Below are 19,957 nucleotides of genomic sequence, written 5' to 3' on the forward strand. Positions count from 1 at the left end.
GATATAGAATCGGTCGTTTGAGTAGCACACAACATTTTTGTTGCCCTCATAGATTTTTCTATTTTTCTCTGCTGTCGTTTTATGAATCTAGCAATTTCTTTCTTATCAACACCGTCTATAACCATTTTCCTGTCATTTCTTTTATCCAACAGAAAGTCTCTATCATTGATGGGAACTTTTTTATGTTTTAAACATTAATAAGATTCAATAAAAATACATTTACAAGCAGCAACGTCGAAAAGCTTTTCAGTTGACTCTACAAAATACTTCACTTTGTGTTCAAAACTGTTATTTCGTTTTCTTTTGGGATGTCTTTTCAAACTCTGTACTTCTCGAAATAATATTTTAGTAACTGAATAATCCGTTCCTTAGTTACGATTGGAATCGAAGCTTTTGTCCAAATATTAATAACTCCTTCAGAAACAATGGCATATATTGTTGAATTGGATGGATCTTTTCCATTATACTTTAATTTTAGATCGTTCTTCACAAATAAAATACATTTCATAACATCTCTTATAGTTGGTAGCTATCGATCGTCAAATTCTTTGTAAGGTCCCATTATAGAACAAGTAGTCTCACTACGCCTAGAACTCATGATTTAAAACTCACAAAATCAGCTTTTGCCACTAGAACAAACGCAACTGTGATGATGTTGAATGTCGAACGATGTATAGATCACCCCGAGCCACCTTCTCCTTCATAATTACCTTACTTTCTTCTACCATTAAAGCAGCTCTGACGTAACCAAAGTTCACAGAATTCTCTAAACTTTAACGAAAATTATAATACGACGCAGTATTATACAATAGTACAGTACAATCTCAATTTATTTTAGTTCAGGAGCCGAAAAATATTATCACAAAAATGACAATTTTTCCAAACTTTGAAGATCGGTAGAACCCTTAAGATATATTTTTATTTTATTTTAAAAAATACTGTGATAATCTATTGGCAATTACATAAATTTTAAGAGGTCTTCTATTAAACAAAAACAAAAAGCCATTTTTCGGGACACCCTACTACACAGTCTTCTGGCGGTTTCTATGTCTATTAAGGCTATGATATTATCTTATGATAGTTGAGAACTTGACAATCTTTTTTAGGATATTCACCCTCATTAATTTTTTGTTTACTTTAAATATTTTAGGCGCGTATAGGGTTTGGACCAGAAGAGGATAAACAATGGTTATGTGGTGGTTCGTTGATCAGTTATAATTTTGTCTTAACTGCAGCTCATTGTCTTAAATCAACTGACTAGTAAGTTACTTCGTTTATTTTATTGTTTACTACAGATTTGTTTAAATTTTTGTAACAAATCTGTCATATACATTGTAACCCTAGATATTTAAACACATAGTTTATTAATTTTCTGAAATTATTCGTAACCGCAATTCTCTTTATATTTGCATTTTAAGATATATATAGCAGATAAATATAGAGTAGATAAATACTGATTTATTTATCACCGCACAAACTCGCCTACTAATTAGGATTTTTCCCGCTAATTGGTATAGAAAACTTTATAATAGTAGAAATCTTTATTATAGTAAAATTTAATATTTAAATAGCATTAATATTATGGTAATTCTGGGAATAATGGTAATTTTGTAACCTTGAATGCAAACATACTGTGAAATCGCCTATTTCATGAGGCACAATCTGAAACAATGCAAAAAAAATCAACGTGGAATACAATACATCTGTTGATCAAAATATGGTGAGACCGCTTCCTTAGGAAAAATGTTTCTGAATCGGTTTTTTTGCAGATTCTTGTTAAAAAATATCCCCTTTAAACAAACCTGCCTGGCAAAAATTTTGGAAAAAAGAAAATCTTTAAACAATTTTTTTAAACAAATTCCAAAAATCACCTTTTTTGCCCTGGAAACTTTTTAGATTTTTATTTCGTTTGATACAAAAAAGTCTTTTGTTATTTTTTTTTAAACAGACAGTTGTCGAGTTAGAAGCGATTTACAATCTGAAAAATACAAAAATACGCATTTTTAAGGCTGGGAAGCTCATAGTTGAATCATTATTTTTGAGGTTGCGAAGTACTAATTTAAAGTTAAAACACTCACTTTCAAAATTCTGAAAAGCAATCAATTAAGTCGTTGACTTAATTGAAATAAGCTCTGATTGCTTTTCGTTGTTTTCTAATTGTTAATTATGCGCGTCCACACAATGTTTATGTTGCCACGGTGGCGTCGAGTCGCACTGTATGGTGCGTCTGTGTTGCTCTTATACATATACAGTGATACCTCGATATACAAGCGCCCTAATATACAAGTGTTTTGAGATACGAGCCGCGGAGCGAGCAATATTTTACTTTGAGATGAGAGCAAGATTTGAGATACGAGGAATCGGTTTTTATTCAAATTCATACGACTTATTTGACTACTTCTAATGTGCTTTGTAAATTAAAGGTAGTTTTACTGGTAATAGATCTTTACGGCCTCGCCATAAAGATCATTTTACGAGTCTGTACGTGACTATTACTTGGACCGACAAATTAAATGGTCATTGGAATTTAAATCCGACAAAAATTCGGATTCTAATACTAACCATACTGCACACTTGATGTCGCTGTAAGTTATACTGTGTAAATTTTTACTATAGACCTCAGTGTGTCTGCTTTGCTTGTCTCCCTCATTTTCGACGTATTGTTGATAAGTTGGGTTCGCGTTTTGTGCTTTTTGTACATTACAATTTTACATTTATTTTTACAACCATGGGTTCAAAGAAGAAGATGATGTCTATTGAACTAAAACGTAAAATCATTGAAAAACATGTGCAAGGTGTACTAGTAACTGACTTCGTGAAGATGTACGGACGTGCCACATCAATGATATGTACTGTACTTAAACGAAAAGAGGTGATAAATGGTATATTGCCAGCTTAGGGCGCTGTTGTGTGAATACAACGTTTTTTATTTGTTTGGATTGGGTTGACTATCCTAACTAAAACTCCTCGATTAAACTCAATTTATATTAATTTAAATGTAAACAATTCACTCCGATATGCCGTTCGTTCTATGGCTGACAGTGATCTGTTTTGATCAAATGCGTCGTCCGCAGCGAAATCGATGACGGCCGAAGGCACAGTGCCGTAACAGGCGCTACAATAATTTCTAAGCTCCAAACCTCTCCATGAGAAGATGGAGAAACTACTAATGGTGTGGGTGACAGAGAAGCAGTTTCAAGGAGGAACTTTAACAGAAAGCATCATATGTGAGAATGCACGAGCGATTCACGAAGATTTGCTGAAGCAGATCCCACACACTTCCACAAATGATGAATCAGAAAACCCGTTTAAAGCCAGTCGGGACTGGTTTGACAACTTTAAAAATAGGACCGGCATTCACTTCGTCGTCAGGCATGGTGAGGCAGCTAGTTCGGATGTAAAAGCAGTTGAGGTTTACATCAAAACGTTTTCCGAACTGATAGAAGCCAAAGGATACATCCCCGAGCAAGTCTTCAACTGTGACGAGACAGGACTTTTCTGGAAAAAGATGCCAAATAGGACTTACGTAACGGCAGAGAGGACGATGCCAGGTCACAAACCTATGAAAGATAGATTAACTCTACTACTTTGAGCTAATGCGAGTGGCGACTGTAAAATCAAACCTCTTCTAGTGTACCATTCATAAAATCCCAGAGCCTTTAAGTCACATAGGATTTTAAAAGAAAAACTTCCAGTTCTGTAGAGGAAATCCAAAAGCGTGAGTCACCAGGAAATTCTTGGTGGAGTGGATAAATCTGGTGTTTGCCCCTTCTGTTAAAAAATATCTACAGTAAAACAACCTACCTATGCAAATCCTCCTTGTCCTCGATAATGCCCCTTCTCACCCACCAAATATCGAAGATGATTTACTCCAAAAGTTCAAAATTCTAAAGATTCTCTACCTACCAGCCAACACCACTCCTATCTTGCAGCCCATGGATCAGCAAGTGATTTCTAATTTTAAGAAGTTGTATACCAAGCACATTTTTGGCGCTGCTTTGAGGTGACGAAGAACACAAACCTTACCCTTCGAGAGTTCTGGAAGGACCACTTAAACATAGTAATATGCCTAAGAATTATTGAGCAGGCTTGGCTAGGTGTTACAACAAAGACCTTAAATTCTGCTTGGAAGAAGCTGTGATCTAAGGCAGTAGATGAAAGAGTCTGCGAAGGACTGGAACCCGTGGATGAAAGAGATGTGAACGAACTTGTCGAAGAACAGTCTTAGGAGCTGACAACCAAGGAGTTAGACGAACTACATTCGCAGCAGCATACAGTGGTTCAACGAAAAATTAGTTTTGAAGAGGAGCCAGAATTGGAAGACGTTGTCTCTACAAGAGATATAAAGGAGATCCTGGAAATCTGGGAGAAAGTTGCAGAGATTGTGGATAAAAATCACCCCGAAAAGGTTACAAGTGGTCGTGTATTGGTATTGTTTAACGAATTTTTCCTAACACATTTCTGCAATATTTTAAAAGGTAGGAAGAAATAAACCTCGTTGGACAGTTTTTTTTAAACGACCTGTAGACGAAGACCACTGACGAAAATTAAACGCTTCCGTATACGGATTAATGACATTTCAGTTAATTTCAATGGAAAAAATTGTTTTGACATACGAGCAATTTGACATACGAGCAAGATTACGGAACAAATTACACTCGTATGTCGAGGTATCACTGTATTATACGTTCCCGTTATGCGAAAAATCCCCAACAAATATTGACATTTATCAAAATTTTGTAACAATAGTACACAATAAATTTCAAAATCAACTACGTCATTAATAAATTACATTTTTAGCTAAGATTATCACACGGTTCCTTTGCCATAAGCTTTCTTGAAATGAAAATCTAATATTCCTGAACATTTCTTAGCCGAGAAATCTGACGTTTTAGCTACTAATGTCTACACCAGTATTTAAATAATTTTGAAATTAAATAAGTTATTTTGGTTAATCTGCTTACAGTGGTGAAGCCAAATGGGTCCATCTAGGTGATCTGGATATTTCCACAGATCAAGACGACGCAGAACCCCAGGATTTTGAAATAATTAGAGCAATTGCGCATCCAAACTACTCATTTTCTTCAAAATATCACGATATTGCTCTACTTCAATTGGATCGAAATGTTGTTTTGACGGAATATGTAGGAATAGCCTGTTTACAAACTGCGAAGAAGATATATGGTAGGTATTTTTTTTGTATCCCTTCCTTGAATATTTTTGTGTTTTTTTTTGTTTAGAATATTTTATTTTTTGATCGTATTAGATATTTTCTGGTTTAAGGAGTTTTGTTTAAAAAATTGTACTAACGTTTTCTGATAGCTCTTTTTGAATGTTGGTTACTATTTTTAAGATATATGTTTTTCATTTTTTTTTAATTTTTATATTGCAATAATTTATAAACTCTATTACTCAGCGTGTGTGAATTATTCCCAATAGTTAGGATTCAACAAAAATATTGCAATTTATGGAATGATAATTGTCTAAATAATTTTTGTTTAAGTCTAAATGTTATTATTTTTTTTTTCTTTTTGTGACAGCGGCATGACCACAGAATTTAGAATACAGTGAGAACTATAGAACTGTTTGGAGGTTACTAGATATTCTAGACTAAATGATTACTATATAAAGGATCCGAGTTGACATAAGAAGGATTATTTTTGATTATCTACCTGATTCTTAAAGTCGAGGTGTCAAGTTGACGTTTTTCTTTTGAAACTTTCAACTAAACGTTGAAGTTTAGTTGTATTGGAGTTTTTGTTGAGTAAGCGTTTTGATTTTAAATTCCATGCAACATCTGGTGTCAGAAGTGGGTTTTAGTGATCGTTGCAAAACCTTTAAAGCTACAAAATGCACAGGATCAGTGACCCAGAAGATTGCAATGCGGATAGTCAAAGCATTTTTGTCAGTTTCAAAGGCTAGCTTCCCATCCAACAAAGAAAAAGCAACATTACTTGTAATTTCCTTCCAAGGACTAAAAGAACTTAATGTTTCAGGTAGATATGATATATGATAATTGAAGACATGAGTTGATAAAGGTGCTATGTCCATTTTTTTTCAAAAAATGACTTATTTGTATATTTGGTTACCTAAAGTCGTAATACAACCCCTGAATAACTCAAGATTCTTAAATTGTTAATAATAAGGATTATTTTAATTGATAAAGGTACTATGTCCTATGACTAAGTACCCTTTTTTATTAGATAAAGGTGCTATGTCCATATTTAAGGACATAGCACCTTTATCCACTAGATAGTGGGAAAGTTTTATTTACATGGTAGGTGCCATGTGACATTTTAAGGTTATGTTTGTTGTTTATCACATCTTTCAACATGGGTTCGAGAAGTAAAAGAATGTTAGAATTAGTAAAAAACTAGAAAATATGTGTTTCAAATAAAGGTAAGTCCGAATAGAGAATTTTTTTGTAGATAGAAACTGTATTTTGTACTTCTCTAGAGGTCAATACCAATGCGATGATTTTGGAGCAGCCAAGCACTAGTGGACTTCAAAAGAAGGTCAACTCTAAAGCAGGTAAGCATATTAAAAAATTTTTTACTACCTTTATTAATTAATCATCTCTTTTTAATAACAATTTGTAACAAAAATATGTTAATGTAACAAAAATTGTGCTAGAGGAGTCTGGGTGACGCTATCCAGTGTAGCAAAAGGGTAAACTCTAAAATGTACCTTGATACACCAACGAACTAATATGTGGAATAACAGAAGATGGAAGGGATTAGATAGAAATAAATTATGTAGAAGAAATAAATAAAGAGTAACTATGACTGTTAAATTATAGCAGAATTAAGTGTTGGCTAGCGACTATGCAGGAGAATGACCACTTGACACTCAAAGAAGGATTCGGCCAATTTGCATGCCCTACAGAGACCGTATGATATAAGAACTAATGACAAGAAAACCACCAAGAAATAAACAGATGAAAAGTAAAAGTTGCTCTAGTGAATGCTTGGGCGCCAGGAAGTTAAATGTTTTCTTCCGAGATATCTTGTATTGCTGAAATAAGAAAGATAGGTACTAATTGAAATATTAAATTTTAACCACACCTTTAATAATTACCAAACTTAGGTACAAACTATTTTAAATGCTTATATACTAAACCACCACCTCTTATATACAGTTAACTATAGCTATATTTACAGTAAAATCCCTGAATATAATTATAAAACAATTTACCCCTGATATTCCCCTTAAAATTTCAAATTGTGACAAAGATTATATCCAATAATAATGTATAAATAATAAATATAAATATATACTACTCACTAATAGTTACTTTTCGTTCAAAAATTGTTTAGGTTTTTAAGTAAAAATTCTCCGGGATATGTGTGCACACAATAACCTAACAAAGAGAAATTCAAGGGAGAGTTATAACCTCATCCCTTGGTAGACAATGAATAATTAAATTAAGTTACAATGATTAATGTTTTTTTAAAAAAATTGAAGATATTTATTATTAAGGATAGTTTTTTTTATTAAAAATAGAACCAAAAGTTAAAACCTTGAAGAGGACATAGCAAAAATTATTTAAAGTAATTAAATGATAAACAAAAATAAGTCAGTTCTTCCTGCCGGTTTCCGTAGGTTTCCCTCGAAGATGATCCGGTGGAGAACTGGACTCAGGTGGTAACAAGATACCAAACCTGTATTCCCTGGATCAGGTACTATTGGACAAATAATTCAATTTAAAATTCTTCTTAATTTCCCATAAACAACCAACTTGAAACTTCTTCACCTTGTCCTAAGTAAGGATAACCCCAAAACTAAAAAAATTCTTCCCCTGACTTGTAACTGGATTCTTGAGTAGGCTAAAAGGAATAGTTGTGTTACTCCATGTTTTTGTACATACAAAAGGTAAGGAAAAACACAAGGGTTATCAATCTTGAAAGGCGATACAAAAAATGTCAGCAAGTGACCTTAATTGAAATAAAAACCTTAATGGTTTTCGGTAAATAGTGACCTTCGAATGGTATGACAATGTTTTTATAATGTATGGATATATTAAATAGATAATTTTAACGGAAAACATGATCTTTATATATTATAGAATAGGAAAAAAAAGAAATATTAGCCGGTTTAAACGGTATGAAATTGAAATAAATAATTGTTCGCTTTAACTCTTGAAAGGAAATAAAAATTTGAGATAGATATAGAATCTAATACTTACAATTTATTTAGGTATAAAACTTTTCCTTGATGAAATAAGGTGAAATATAACATGTATAAAATATATGAAATACCTATCAAAGACGAAATTAAAATAGGTCTGAAGTTTACTAACAATGGCGGATTTTTCCTTATAATTTATTTGTAATGTTATCTTACCGGCTAGGGTGATCCAACTGAAAATATCCTCGTACAAAACAACAAAATAACTCAAATGGTTTCTTCTAACATAAACAGCTCTTCACATAAAAATAAACTTAAACCAAATTCGGGAAAAAAGTGGCACTTCCCCAGCCGCACTACTCAGATCGATGTTCCTTCGATCACATCTAATTAACAAGTCCACGTTGAGATTTTACACGTCGCAGAATGAATTTACTTTCAGAATTTTACCACTGAGGGCGCAGTTTAATGCCAACCTCAGAAAATAAAATTTACTGGGAGTTATTTAAATGTTTAGTTTAAGAATATTTCAATATGAATTTAATTTAGAATTAAATTAAAAGATTCCAGTCACAAAAAGAAGGTAAACGATTATTTAAGTAACGGACTCGTTACATTCCCCTCTTACTTGGAGAAAAAAAATTTTTAGTGAAAAAAAATTTTTTTTTTTTACTTGACTGATTGGTTAGATGTAGGTTAACCAATACTTCAACCATATGTGGAGCAATCAAGAATCGAGAAAAAAAATAAACTTATATATAAAAAATTATAGCCATGGCAACAATTTGCCAAGTACAGCTATAAACTATATTAACTCACTAAAATACTTTCAAAACAATCTACATCGATTCACATGATTATAATTAACCACAGATTATGAGTGATGTAGGAATAAAGAAATGGTTTCATCTAAAGATACCCACATGTAACTAAGTAAAAAGTCACATACTATTTAGAGTAAAGTTAAAGTAAGGTAAAACTCCAACCTAGCATAGTATAGACTAGTAATACAAATACTTAATACAAATAATCCAAAATAATGTGAAATCGGACCCTGGTTCCAAAATTGACTCATCAATGGACAACAGATTTATAGAAGAGCATATCCAAGGAATAATCAATCAGGCAAATAGGTGGACCGATACACAATAATAAGTAATAATAAAAATACCAACGTACTTATATAAAACAATATAAGTAACAATAAAAATACCAAATGTATAGACAACAATATAAGTGTCGCATTGGATGGTAAATCCAAAATTGACCATACAGTGGACAACAGATTTATAAAGTAGCATATCCAAAGATAATCAATCAGGCAAATAATGACCCAATTCACACTATAACCAAATAAACCAAATAGGGTAGGTCCACATATACCCACATCCGGTAATATGTGCCTAACCTAAAAATTCATCAAATAAATTATTGGATCAAAATGTGGGACTAACGGCTTGAACAAAAGGACAGCCATAAAATCGATTCCATCCTGATGATCTGCCATCAGTACATTTGGGATCCAAAATAAAGACCAAAAATAAAACTAGGAGGTGTTATAAACTCAATCATCCTAGCAAATGCCAAGCTGAACAACTTGAGCTCAAAAAGGTAAAGTACCAAAGCATGTGAACTGCTGTGGTAACTTCTTACAACAAAATTAACTTATGCTGATACTCGATAACTATAGCATGTAGCTACTACAAATTTATAAGAATATCTAGCATAAGAGCACTAAAAAGAGTTTAATGTGCCAGTAAACTCTAACAACCATAGCAAAATAGTAAGAGTAAGGTAGAAGTAATAACAAAACAAAACATCAAGAACGAGTAGACCAATTTCTGAAGAAACTGCAAATTTATAATTCGTTCTGATACTAAAAACAGAGAACAGGATAATTCCTAATTCAATATATCAAAATATAGATAAGTGCCTGAGGAAAGAAGCGAAAATAACTATGAAGGGTCATTTGTTGCCAAAATATGAAATACTATCCATAATTGTAATCTAAACATGCTAGCTGTAGAGGGAATATGTCATGGATTGAGTAAACTATATAAGTAAGAATAATAAATCAGCTAAGGAACAATTCTGTTATTAGACCAAAGTCTGTAAATATTAAGGATTAAAGCTAAATATTCAAATCCTAATTAACATTAACAATAATTTACTGTCTATGGAAGACATTCTACTGCCTAGATAACTGTACAACTTGTCATGAAAATGGTGAATTCCGAAATTCATTGAACAACTGGGGCCAACAATTGAACTAAAACTTCGAACCCACGTATTCATTCACCTATCACAGGCAGAATAGTCTATATAATATAGGAGTGTCCTAAAATTATGCATAATTATTGTCTATATAAATTCCTAATGACATAAAAAAAACCATCCCACATAGCAAATCCAGATACATGTTCCTATATAACTTGATCATGACCAATAAACGGAATCAAATCCATAAAAAAAAATTACAACATTCTTTCCAACCTGGCAAAACAAGTAAGCAAAATGGGAACATAGGTTATACAACACATAAACATATAGCACAGTATAGTAGCATTACAATATTTAGTTCCATACCAGTGCAACATCTAATATAAGTAAATACTCTAATGGCCTTAATAATTTTAACTTATTATAAACAGATACTAATCAAAGTATAAGCTGTAGGTATACCAAATCTGGTGATTAATAACCAAAAATCTAAGAAAATACCAAATCGTAACCAAACCGAGCCAAAACAATAACAATCAAAGGAATAGGTTAGCTTAATAGACATTAAGTTAATCTTCCTCTGAAGATGAAGATGTTGCCTCATCTGTTGTATTATCAGGGAGTAAATCCTTAATATGAAATTGACCAATTCGTTTATTTGTCGAATTGTCTTTTAATTCATATACTAAAGGAGATATTACCTTAACGACAGTACAGGGAACATATTTCTGACAAAACTTAGCAGAAATGGCATCACCTTTATTTGATTTTACAAAATTCCGTTTCAAAACTCGATCGCCCACAAAAAATCGCAAATCTCGTTTCCTCAAATTATACTGATGCTGATTTCTACGGTAAGAAGCTTTCAACTTCTTCCTAATGTCAGCGAATATTGGAGGTAAGTTTTGGAGATCTTCCATACGGTGAAGTTTCTCAGAAATTTGAGGAAGAGTTGTTGAATTTTCAGAAATTAAACCGAAATAATCACCTGACAATGGAACATGCCTACCAAAATTAACATAAGCTGGAGAGCACTGAGTGGTTTCATGAACAGAAGTTCGAATGGCTTGAGCAACTGAATGAATGTACTGATCCCAAGCTCTATGATCAGTGTAAGTGTAAGATCGAAGAGCAGTAACAATGCTACGATTTACACGTTCAGTGTGGTTAGCTTGCGGATGATAAGCTGCATTGTAGAATATCTTTTGGACCTTATATTTACTTAAAAGATTTTTGAAGGCTTTAGAAATAAATTGTGGACCATTATCACATGATACTATTTGGGGAATACCAAATAGTAAGAACACTTGCTCCTCTAAGAACTTCAAAATAGCTGGAGTTGTAGCCTTACGAAGAGGGCAAACTAAAGGAAATTTGGTGAAGTAATCTACAACTACCAAACAATACGTATTACCGGAACAACTACGTGGATACGGTCCAATAAGGTCTAAAGAGATCATTTGCCAAGGAAAATTAATGTTCCTAAACGAACCCATTAATCCAGCTTGAGGTAGGTTACTCGGCTTGCATGTTGCACAAACTCTACATCTAGAGATGTATTTCTTAACTGAGTTGCGCAGACCAGGCCAGTAATATAACTCAGCTATTTTACTAAATGTTTTATAAAAACCAAAGTGACCTGATGTCACATCATCATGAAAAGTTCTCAAGACTTCATCCCTATTTGCTGTTGGGACTACTATTTTCCAATCAGACATATTTGATTAAGATTCAACTGGACTGATTACATGTTTATACAGGATATTATTCTCTACCTTGAAATCAGGATATCTAGTAGGTTCTTGGGTGACATTATGAATCATCTTTCGATACCAATTATCTGGAGATAAAGTGGACAGATCTAAAAGATTGATATCGAATGTACGTGACAACGCATCTGCAACCACAACACCATTGGCTTTGCGATGAACAATATTATTATCAAAGACAGAAAGCCTACAAATCCAACGGGATAAACGTTGTGACGGATTTTTCATGGAATGTAACCATAATAAAGAACTATGATCTGTGATGATAGTAAACTTACGACCCTCAAGATAGTACCGAAAGGCATCAACACCATGGATAATTGCAAGAAGTTCTCTCTCTGTGGTGGAATAATTTTTCTGTGCTTTATTGAGCTTTTTGCTGGTATAAGCTATTGGATGTTCCGAACCATCCTTCATTTGAAATAGTACACCACCTGAAGCAGTGTTGGAACAATCTGTCATGAGATAGAAATGCTCTTTAAAATTCGGAGATGTCATGACAGGTGCACTAGTAAGAGCTTCTTTATACGCCGGAAAGCATCATCGGCTTCTGAAGTCCATGTAATAGTTTGGCCTTTTTTCCTATTTTTAAGGAGATCTGTAAGTGGAGACAACAAAGTAGAATAAGACGGCACAAACCGACGATAATATCCACACATGCCTAATATCCTACGGACTTGGGTAGTAGTCTTAGGTATAGGAAAATCCTTGATAGCAGTAACTTTATCAGTATCAGACTTGGGTAGTAGTCTTAGGTATAGGAAAATCCTTGATAGCAGTAACTTTATCAGGATCAGTCCTTAAACCTTTACTATCGACTACATATCCTAAAAATTTAAGACTAGGACGACAAAACTGACATTTATCTAAGTTAATAGTTAAATTAGCCTCTTTGAGACGTAAAAACAACTTATCCAAAATTTCCATATGAAGAGAAAAATCAGGAGTGACAACCAAAATGTCATCCAAATAATAAAAAACATAGGGCTCTAACTGAGGACCAATGACTAAGTCCATCAGACGACACATTGTCTGAGGAGCTGAAACAAGACCAAAAGGCATAGTGACAAACTGAAATAATCCTTTCCCACTAACTGCAAAAGCTGTATACTTTTTACTTTCCTCACTCAAAGGAATTTGTAAAAAAGCTTTAGATAGGTCGATAGAAGAAATATACCTAGCATTCTGGAGTTTACTTAGAATGACGTCTATTCGAGGAATAGGATAAGCATCCCGATTTGTAGTATTATTATTCAACTTTCGACCATCGAAGCAAACCCTAAAAGATCCATCCTTTTTCTTGGTTAACCACAAAGGACTACAGTAAGAAGACGTGGAAGGTTCAATGATCTTCAACTCTAACATGGAATCAATTTCCTTTTCTAAGTCAACTTGCCAAGCCTGAGGAATAGGATACTGATATTGTCTAAAAGGTGTGGTATCTCCCACCTCGATAGTGTGAGATATTAAGGATGTACGACCTAACTTGTCTTTCGACGAAAGAGTTATAAATTTAGAGATCATATTCTCTAATTGCCTTTGTTCGGAACTAGATAAACTAGTAAAATCCTGAATAGCACTAAGTAAGGATAGATTAAATTGAGAAATAGAAAAGGAAAAATTTGAGCAATTTAGTGTGCTATTAAAAACATTTAAGAAATCCATACCTAAAATTATGGAATTCTGAACTGAAGGAATGATATAGAATGTAATTTGCTTACATAAATCTGCTACTGTGATTTCGGTTTCGAATTTGCCTGTAATAGACTGAACTGTACCGTCTGCAGTAGACACTTGCAGAGAAGAAATGGGCATAATGGAAACCTCAGCATTTTTCAGTAAAGCTAATGAATGTGAACCTATCACAGAAATGTTCGAGCCACTATCTAAAAGAGCTAAGCAAGATTGTCCTAAAATCTTAATAGGAAGATAAGGTCTATTATCATTATGTTTTCTCACTTATAACGAATTCAAATCAAAACAATTATTATCTGATTGATCAAAAATTTTAAATGGTACTAAACTAAACTTATCATCTCTACCTACACAATCAGAGGATGCAATAGGCAAACAAGAAGAATCAGAAATAAAAGAATCCTCCTGAATTGTGGTAGACTCTGGTATAGATACTGGAACTACTACACTGCTACTATTATGTTTATTACTAAAATTTGGGAAGATGTTTGGGGAAGATAATCTATGCGAATCAAATGTATTATATTGAGAAGTTACTTCTTGGAATGACTTGGTGTGGTGTGTGTTGGTTTTTTTTTAACAACCCCTTTCCCTTTCCGACTGGAAGGTGGGTTTGGGTGGTTTGACGTGGTTGGACCAGTGATTTCGTTTGATGTAACGGTTTGATTCCCTGATGGGGGTGTGGACGGAGAAACGCTCAGGGGACGGACCTCCGATCGTTCGTTTCCCGAACACCTAAAGCAATTGCGTTTGAGGGTACTTTCTTTACCACAACCGTGGCAGAAAATACGGGTACGAGGGATGCCGCAATCATAAAAAGTATGGCCAGACTCACGACAATTCCAGCACACTACAGAACTTACAACTGAGATATTACGCTCAGGGCCCTTAGATTGCCAAGAACGGTGTCTAAAAGGATTTTGGTGACCGAAAGAGTCAGAAGAGTGTTTGGAAGTGGTGGGAGGTTGAGAAGACCAAGATAAAGTTTCCTCCAAACGTTTACATTTCTCGGTGATGTCTGCTATACTGGTGATGTCTACTAAAGCTAATTGTTGGTGATAAAAAGGCAATAGACATTTCAGAATAATCTTAATTTTTGCAGAATCTGTTAGAGGAGTCTCAAGGCGACTACACATACCCAAAATGTTATTAATAAACATCGTAACAGACTCATTTGGCTTCTGTCTACGATTTTTGATTTGGTCTAGAAGGTCATCTTGAAATGAATATGGAAGAAAATCAGATTTAAGTTTCTGAGCCAAATGAGACCAATTAGAAAAATTATTGCGGTTGTTTCTAAACCACGTAAAAGCTGTGCCTGTAAAAAATTCAGCAGAAGCTGCAAAAAGATCATCTTCACTTACTCCTCTCGATACTCGAAGACATTCCACCCTATCCAAAAAAGAAATTACTTGGTCATAATGACCTTCACCAGAAAATGTAATGCCCCATTTATGTACCTGAACAGGTTTGGGGTGTAGAAATGAGTTAGCTGCTTGGACAGAAGAAATAGGAGTTGAAGTAGCAATTGGATTTACTCGTGAATCAAGTTCACCCTCTAGGCTAAGAATTCGGATTGAAATTGAGCGTTTATAAGATTGCTGCTCCTCATTCGAACACGACAATAAATGAACACGGCCTGAGACATAAGCTAGACGTGATATCAGCCTGGAGTATAGGCTATCTTGGACAGTCCCTCTAAAATCGGATATCCTTTTAGCCAAATCATCCACAGTCTCATCAATCTCTTCTTGCTGCTCTAGAAAAGGAATACTTGTGGCAGAAATTTGTCGAAAGCTTCTGTTTCCTTCTTCTTGCCTTAAAGCTCCACGCAATAGTTTGCGTTTTAAATCCACATTGGAAGACTCATCAATATTGATGTCCCTAATCCTTAACTCGTAATCCAATTCCTTCACTAACAAATGTTCTACCTTAAATGCAGACATTATGAAAACAAAAAATAATAGATGACTAGATAGGATAGACAAAAGAAATAATGTACTAACACACCACAAAGTCAATCGAAGAATAATCTAAAGTTTCCAAAAAAAAGTATAAATATATATTTACCAACACACCACAAAATCAATCCAAGGAACTAAAGTTATCCAAAAAATATATATCTATATATAATTAAGTGTTTAAAAAGAATTAAGTAAAGTTAAGTTAAATATTTAAAGTTGAATCCTTGAAGCAACACACAATGGTTTCAACAAGTATATGGTTAACAAATAATTGAATATAAAAAACCCACCAATATTGGCTAATATATATATATATATAAAAATAGTAATATCTAAATTATTAAATTTTATAGTTCAATAATAGTAAAATAACTTGTTAACTGCACACAATGAGATTAAAAAGGTGAGGGTTTAAATATGAATGTAAGTAACCTACAGCAATACAAGTATACCTATAAATGTAAATCTAATAAGGAAAAATAAATAAATAAAGAAGTTAAAAAAAATTGAACAAAGAGCAACAGGAGCAAATTAGAAATAATAAAGAATATTTTGCAAAGAGAAATATACTACAGAATGTACGGTCTGAACTGAAAATAGGCACCACGTTGGGCTCGCCAATGTAACAAAAATATGTTAATGTAACAAAAATTGTGCTAGAGGAGTCTGGGTGACGCTATCCAGTGTAGCAAAAGGGTAAACTCTAAAATGTACCTTGATACACCAACGAATTAATATGTGGAATAACAGAAGATGGAAGGGATTAGATAGAAATAAATTATGTAGAAGAAATAAATAAAGAGTAACTATGAATGTTAAATTATAGCAGAATTAAGTGTTGGCTAGCGACTATGCAGGAGAATGACCACTTGACACTCAAAGAAGGATTCGGCCAATTTGCATGCCCTACAGAGACCGTATGATATAAGAACTAATGACAAGAAAACCACCAAGAAATAAACAGATGAAAAGTAAAAGTTGCTCTAGTGAATGCTTGGGCGCCAGGAAGTTAAATGTTTTCTTCCGAGATATCTTGTATTGCTGAAATAAGAAAGATAGGTACTAATTGAAATATTAAATTTTAACCACACCTTTAATAATTACCAAACTTAGGTACAAACTATTTTAAATGCTTATATACTAAACCACCACCTCTTATATACAGTTAACTATAGCTATATTTACAGTAAAATCCCTGAATATAATTATAAAACAATTTACCCCTGATATTCCCCTTAAAATTTCAAATTGTGACAAAGATTATATCCAATAATAATGTATAAATAATAAATATAAATATATACTACTCACTAATAGTTAGTTTTCGTTCAAAAATTGTTTAGGTTTTTAAGTAAAAATTCTCCGGGATATGTGTGCACACAATAACCTAACAAAGAGAAATTCAAGGGAGAGTTATAACCTCATCCCTTGGTAGACAATGAATAATTAAATTAAGTTACAATGATTAATGTTTTTTTAAAAAAATTGAAGATATTTATTATTAAGGATAGTTTTTTTTATTAAAAATAGAACCAAAAGTTAAAACCTTGAAGAGGACATAGCAAAAATTATTTAAAGTAATTGAATGATAAACAAAAATAAGTCAGTTCTTCCTGCCGGTTTCCGTAGGTTTCCCTCGAAGATGATCCGGTGGAGAACTGGACTCAGGTGGTAACAAGACACCAAACCTGTATTCCCTGGATCAGGTACTATTGGACAAATAATTCAATTTAAAATTCTTCTTAATTTCCCATAAAAAACCAACTTGAAACTTTTTCACCTTGTCCTAAGTAAGGATAACCCCAAAACTAAAAAAAATTCTTCCCCTGACTTGTAACTGGATTCTTGAGTAGGCTAAAAGGAATAGTTGTGTTAATCCATGTTTTTGTACATACAAAAGGTAAGTAAAAACACAAGGGTTATCAATCTTGAAAGGCGATACAAAAAATGTCAGCAAGTGACCTTAATTGAAATAAAAACCTTAATGGTTTTCGGTAAATAGTGACCTTCGAATGGTATGACAATGTTTTTATAATGTATGGATATATTAAATAGATAATTTTAAAGGAAAACATGATCTTTATATATTATAGAATAGGAAAAAAAAGAAATATTAGCCGGTTTAAACGGTATGAAATTGAAATAAATAATTGTTCGCTTTAACTCTTGAAAGGAAATAAAAATTTGAGATAGATATAGAATCTAATACTTATAATTTATTTAGGTATAAAACTTTTCCTTGATGAAATAAGGTGAAATATAACATGTATAAAATATATGAAATACCTATCAAAGACGAAATTAAAATAGGTCTGAAGTTTACTAACAATGGCGGATGATGTGAAGGATTTTTCCTTATAATTTATTTGTAATGTTATCTTACCGGCTAGGGTGATCCAACTGAAAATATCCTCGTACAAAACAACAAAATAACTCAAATGGTTTCTTCTAACATAAACAGCTCTTCACATAAAAATAAGCTTAAACCAAATTCGGGAAAAAAGTGGCACTTTCCCAGCCGCACTACTCAGATCGATGTTCCTTCGATCACATCCAATTAACAAGTCCACGTTGAGATTTTACACGTCGCAGAATGAATTTACTTTCAGAATTTTACCACTGAGGGCGCAGTTTAATGCCAACCTCAGAAAATAAAATTTACTGGGAGTTATTTAAATATTTAGTTTAAGAATATTTCAATATGAATTTAATTTAGAATTAAATTAAAAGATTCCAGTCACAAAAAGAAGGTAAACGATTATTTAAGTAACGGACTCGTTACAAATTTACCCCTTCTGCAATTCAATTTTTTATTTAAAAAAATATAGATATAATATACATTACTTGAGTTATTATTACATACATACAGTCCATCTCATTTAGATAACGATTTACGTCATTATATACGTCAGAGATTGAAGTTGACATAGTTGCCAAAGTATAAAAAAATCCTGAATCCATTTTAAATCAAATAGGTCACATAATTATTAATATACTCTTTACAACGACTATTTAAATTCTTACATGACATTTTTGAAATAAAACACACTAATTTTGTTCTAAAAAGAACAGATTTTATTAAATAGTTAAAAATATAAAACAAGAGGTATTCACTTTAAGATTTAAAATAATAAAGTACAAAAAGTGTCAACACCGCAACTGTCAAATAGGTGTTACCAATTTATGCCAAAATTTTACCTTCGTTCAATTACAGTTACAGTGTGTTCCGAACAAATGTTCTTGATAAAAGCGCTTTATAATGCATTTATACAAATTAAATGAAACATATTATTGTGTATTTCTTTAAGTTAACATTAATAGAAACTTTTAAATATTAGTTCTACGCGTATATACTAAAATATGTCTAGTGGCTGTAATGCCAGTGTACTCGGTAAAGTGATTCTAAAAAAGAACACACCTACACCCTAAATATTTCGTGTTGGTATCATGTGACGTCACACGCTATGACGCCGATGACGTACATCGTTAACTAAATTAGATGAAGTGTACCTACCTATGTACATAAATTAAATTTTTAGACTATATGGATAATTGTACTGATGAAAGTGTTACATCAGGCAGCGAATATTCCCCTTCCAGTGAAAAAGATTCAGAAGAGGATTCTGATAACTCAAATATTTCTTATTCGACGAGTCCCATAAACAAATATCCGGATGTTGATAGAGTCAAACGTAAAATGTTTTCTGATAACCAAGAAATTAAAAAGGTAAAGCTAAAAAAAGTTAAGATTAAGAAATAAAAATAGAAATTAGAAATAAGTATAAATTTAATAAATAAGATATTTTTAAGGTTTCGACAAACAGCAGAGAAACCCCGGATAGGATTGACGAAGTGCAGGAGAAAATACCTCGAGAAATACCTATAGAAGTCCATAACCAGCAATTCCATGTTACTGCCGATGAAATAAGTAGAAGAGAAATTGTTAAACCAGTTTTAAAAATAACTAAAAAAAGAGTCCGGAAACCTGATAATTGGAAACGAAATAAAGCTGCAAGGTTAAGACGACAAGGTAAAGAATATATTTCTCAAAAGACTGGTAAAGTGATGGAAGAAAAAACAATTAAAACAGATTTACTGCGCAAAGAAAATTGTAGACTAAACTGTACTGAGAAGTTTAGTATAGCAAGCAGAGAAGAAATTCTAAGAAAATTTTATAAGCTA

The 19,957-nt window shown here is 32.9% G+C and overlaps 1 protein-coding gene across 1 annotated transcript in view; it reads left to right on the forward strand.

Annotated features, from left to right (window-relative positions):
* Positions 1 to 19,957, forward strand: part of LOC140441521 (venom protease-like) — a 40,501-nt gene that overhangs the window by 9,578 nt on the left and 10,966 nt on the right. The window contains exons 4-5 of the mRNA XM_072532299.1: positions 1,151 to 1,260; positions 4,967 to 5,184. Coding sequence (XP_072388400.1) covers positions 1,151 to 1,260; positions 4,967 to 5,184 — 328 coding nt within the window. The remainder of the gene's footprint in view (positions 1 to 1,150; positions 1,261 to 4,966; positions 5,185 to 19,957) is intronic.

This window comes from Diabrotica undecimpunctata, chromosome 5 (genome assembly GCF_040954645.1).
Source record: "Diabrotica undecimpunctata isolate CICGRU chromosome 5, icDiaUnde3, whole genome shotgun sequence".
Taxonomy (NCBI): Eukaryota; Metazoa; Arthropoda; class Insecta; order Coleoptera; family Chrysomelidae; genus Diabrotica; species Diabrotica undecimpunctata.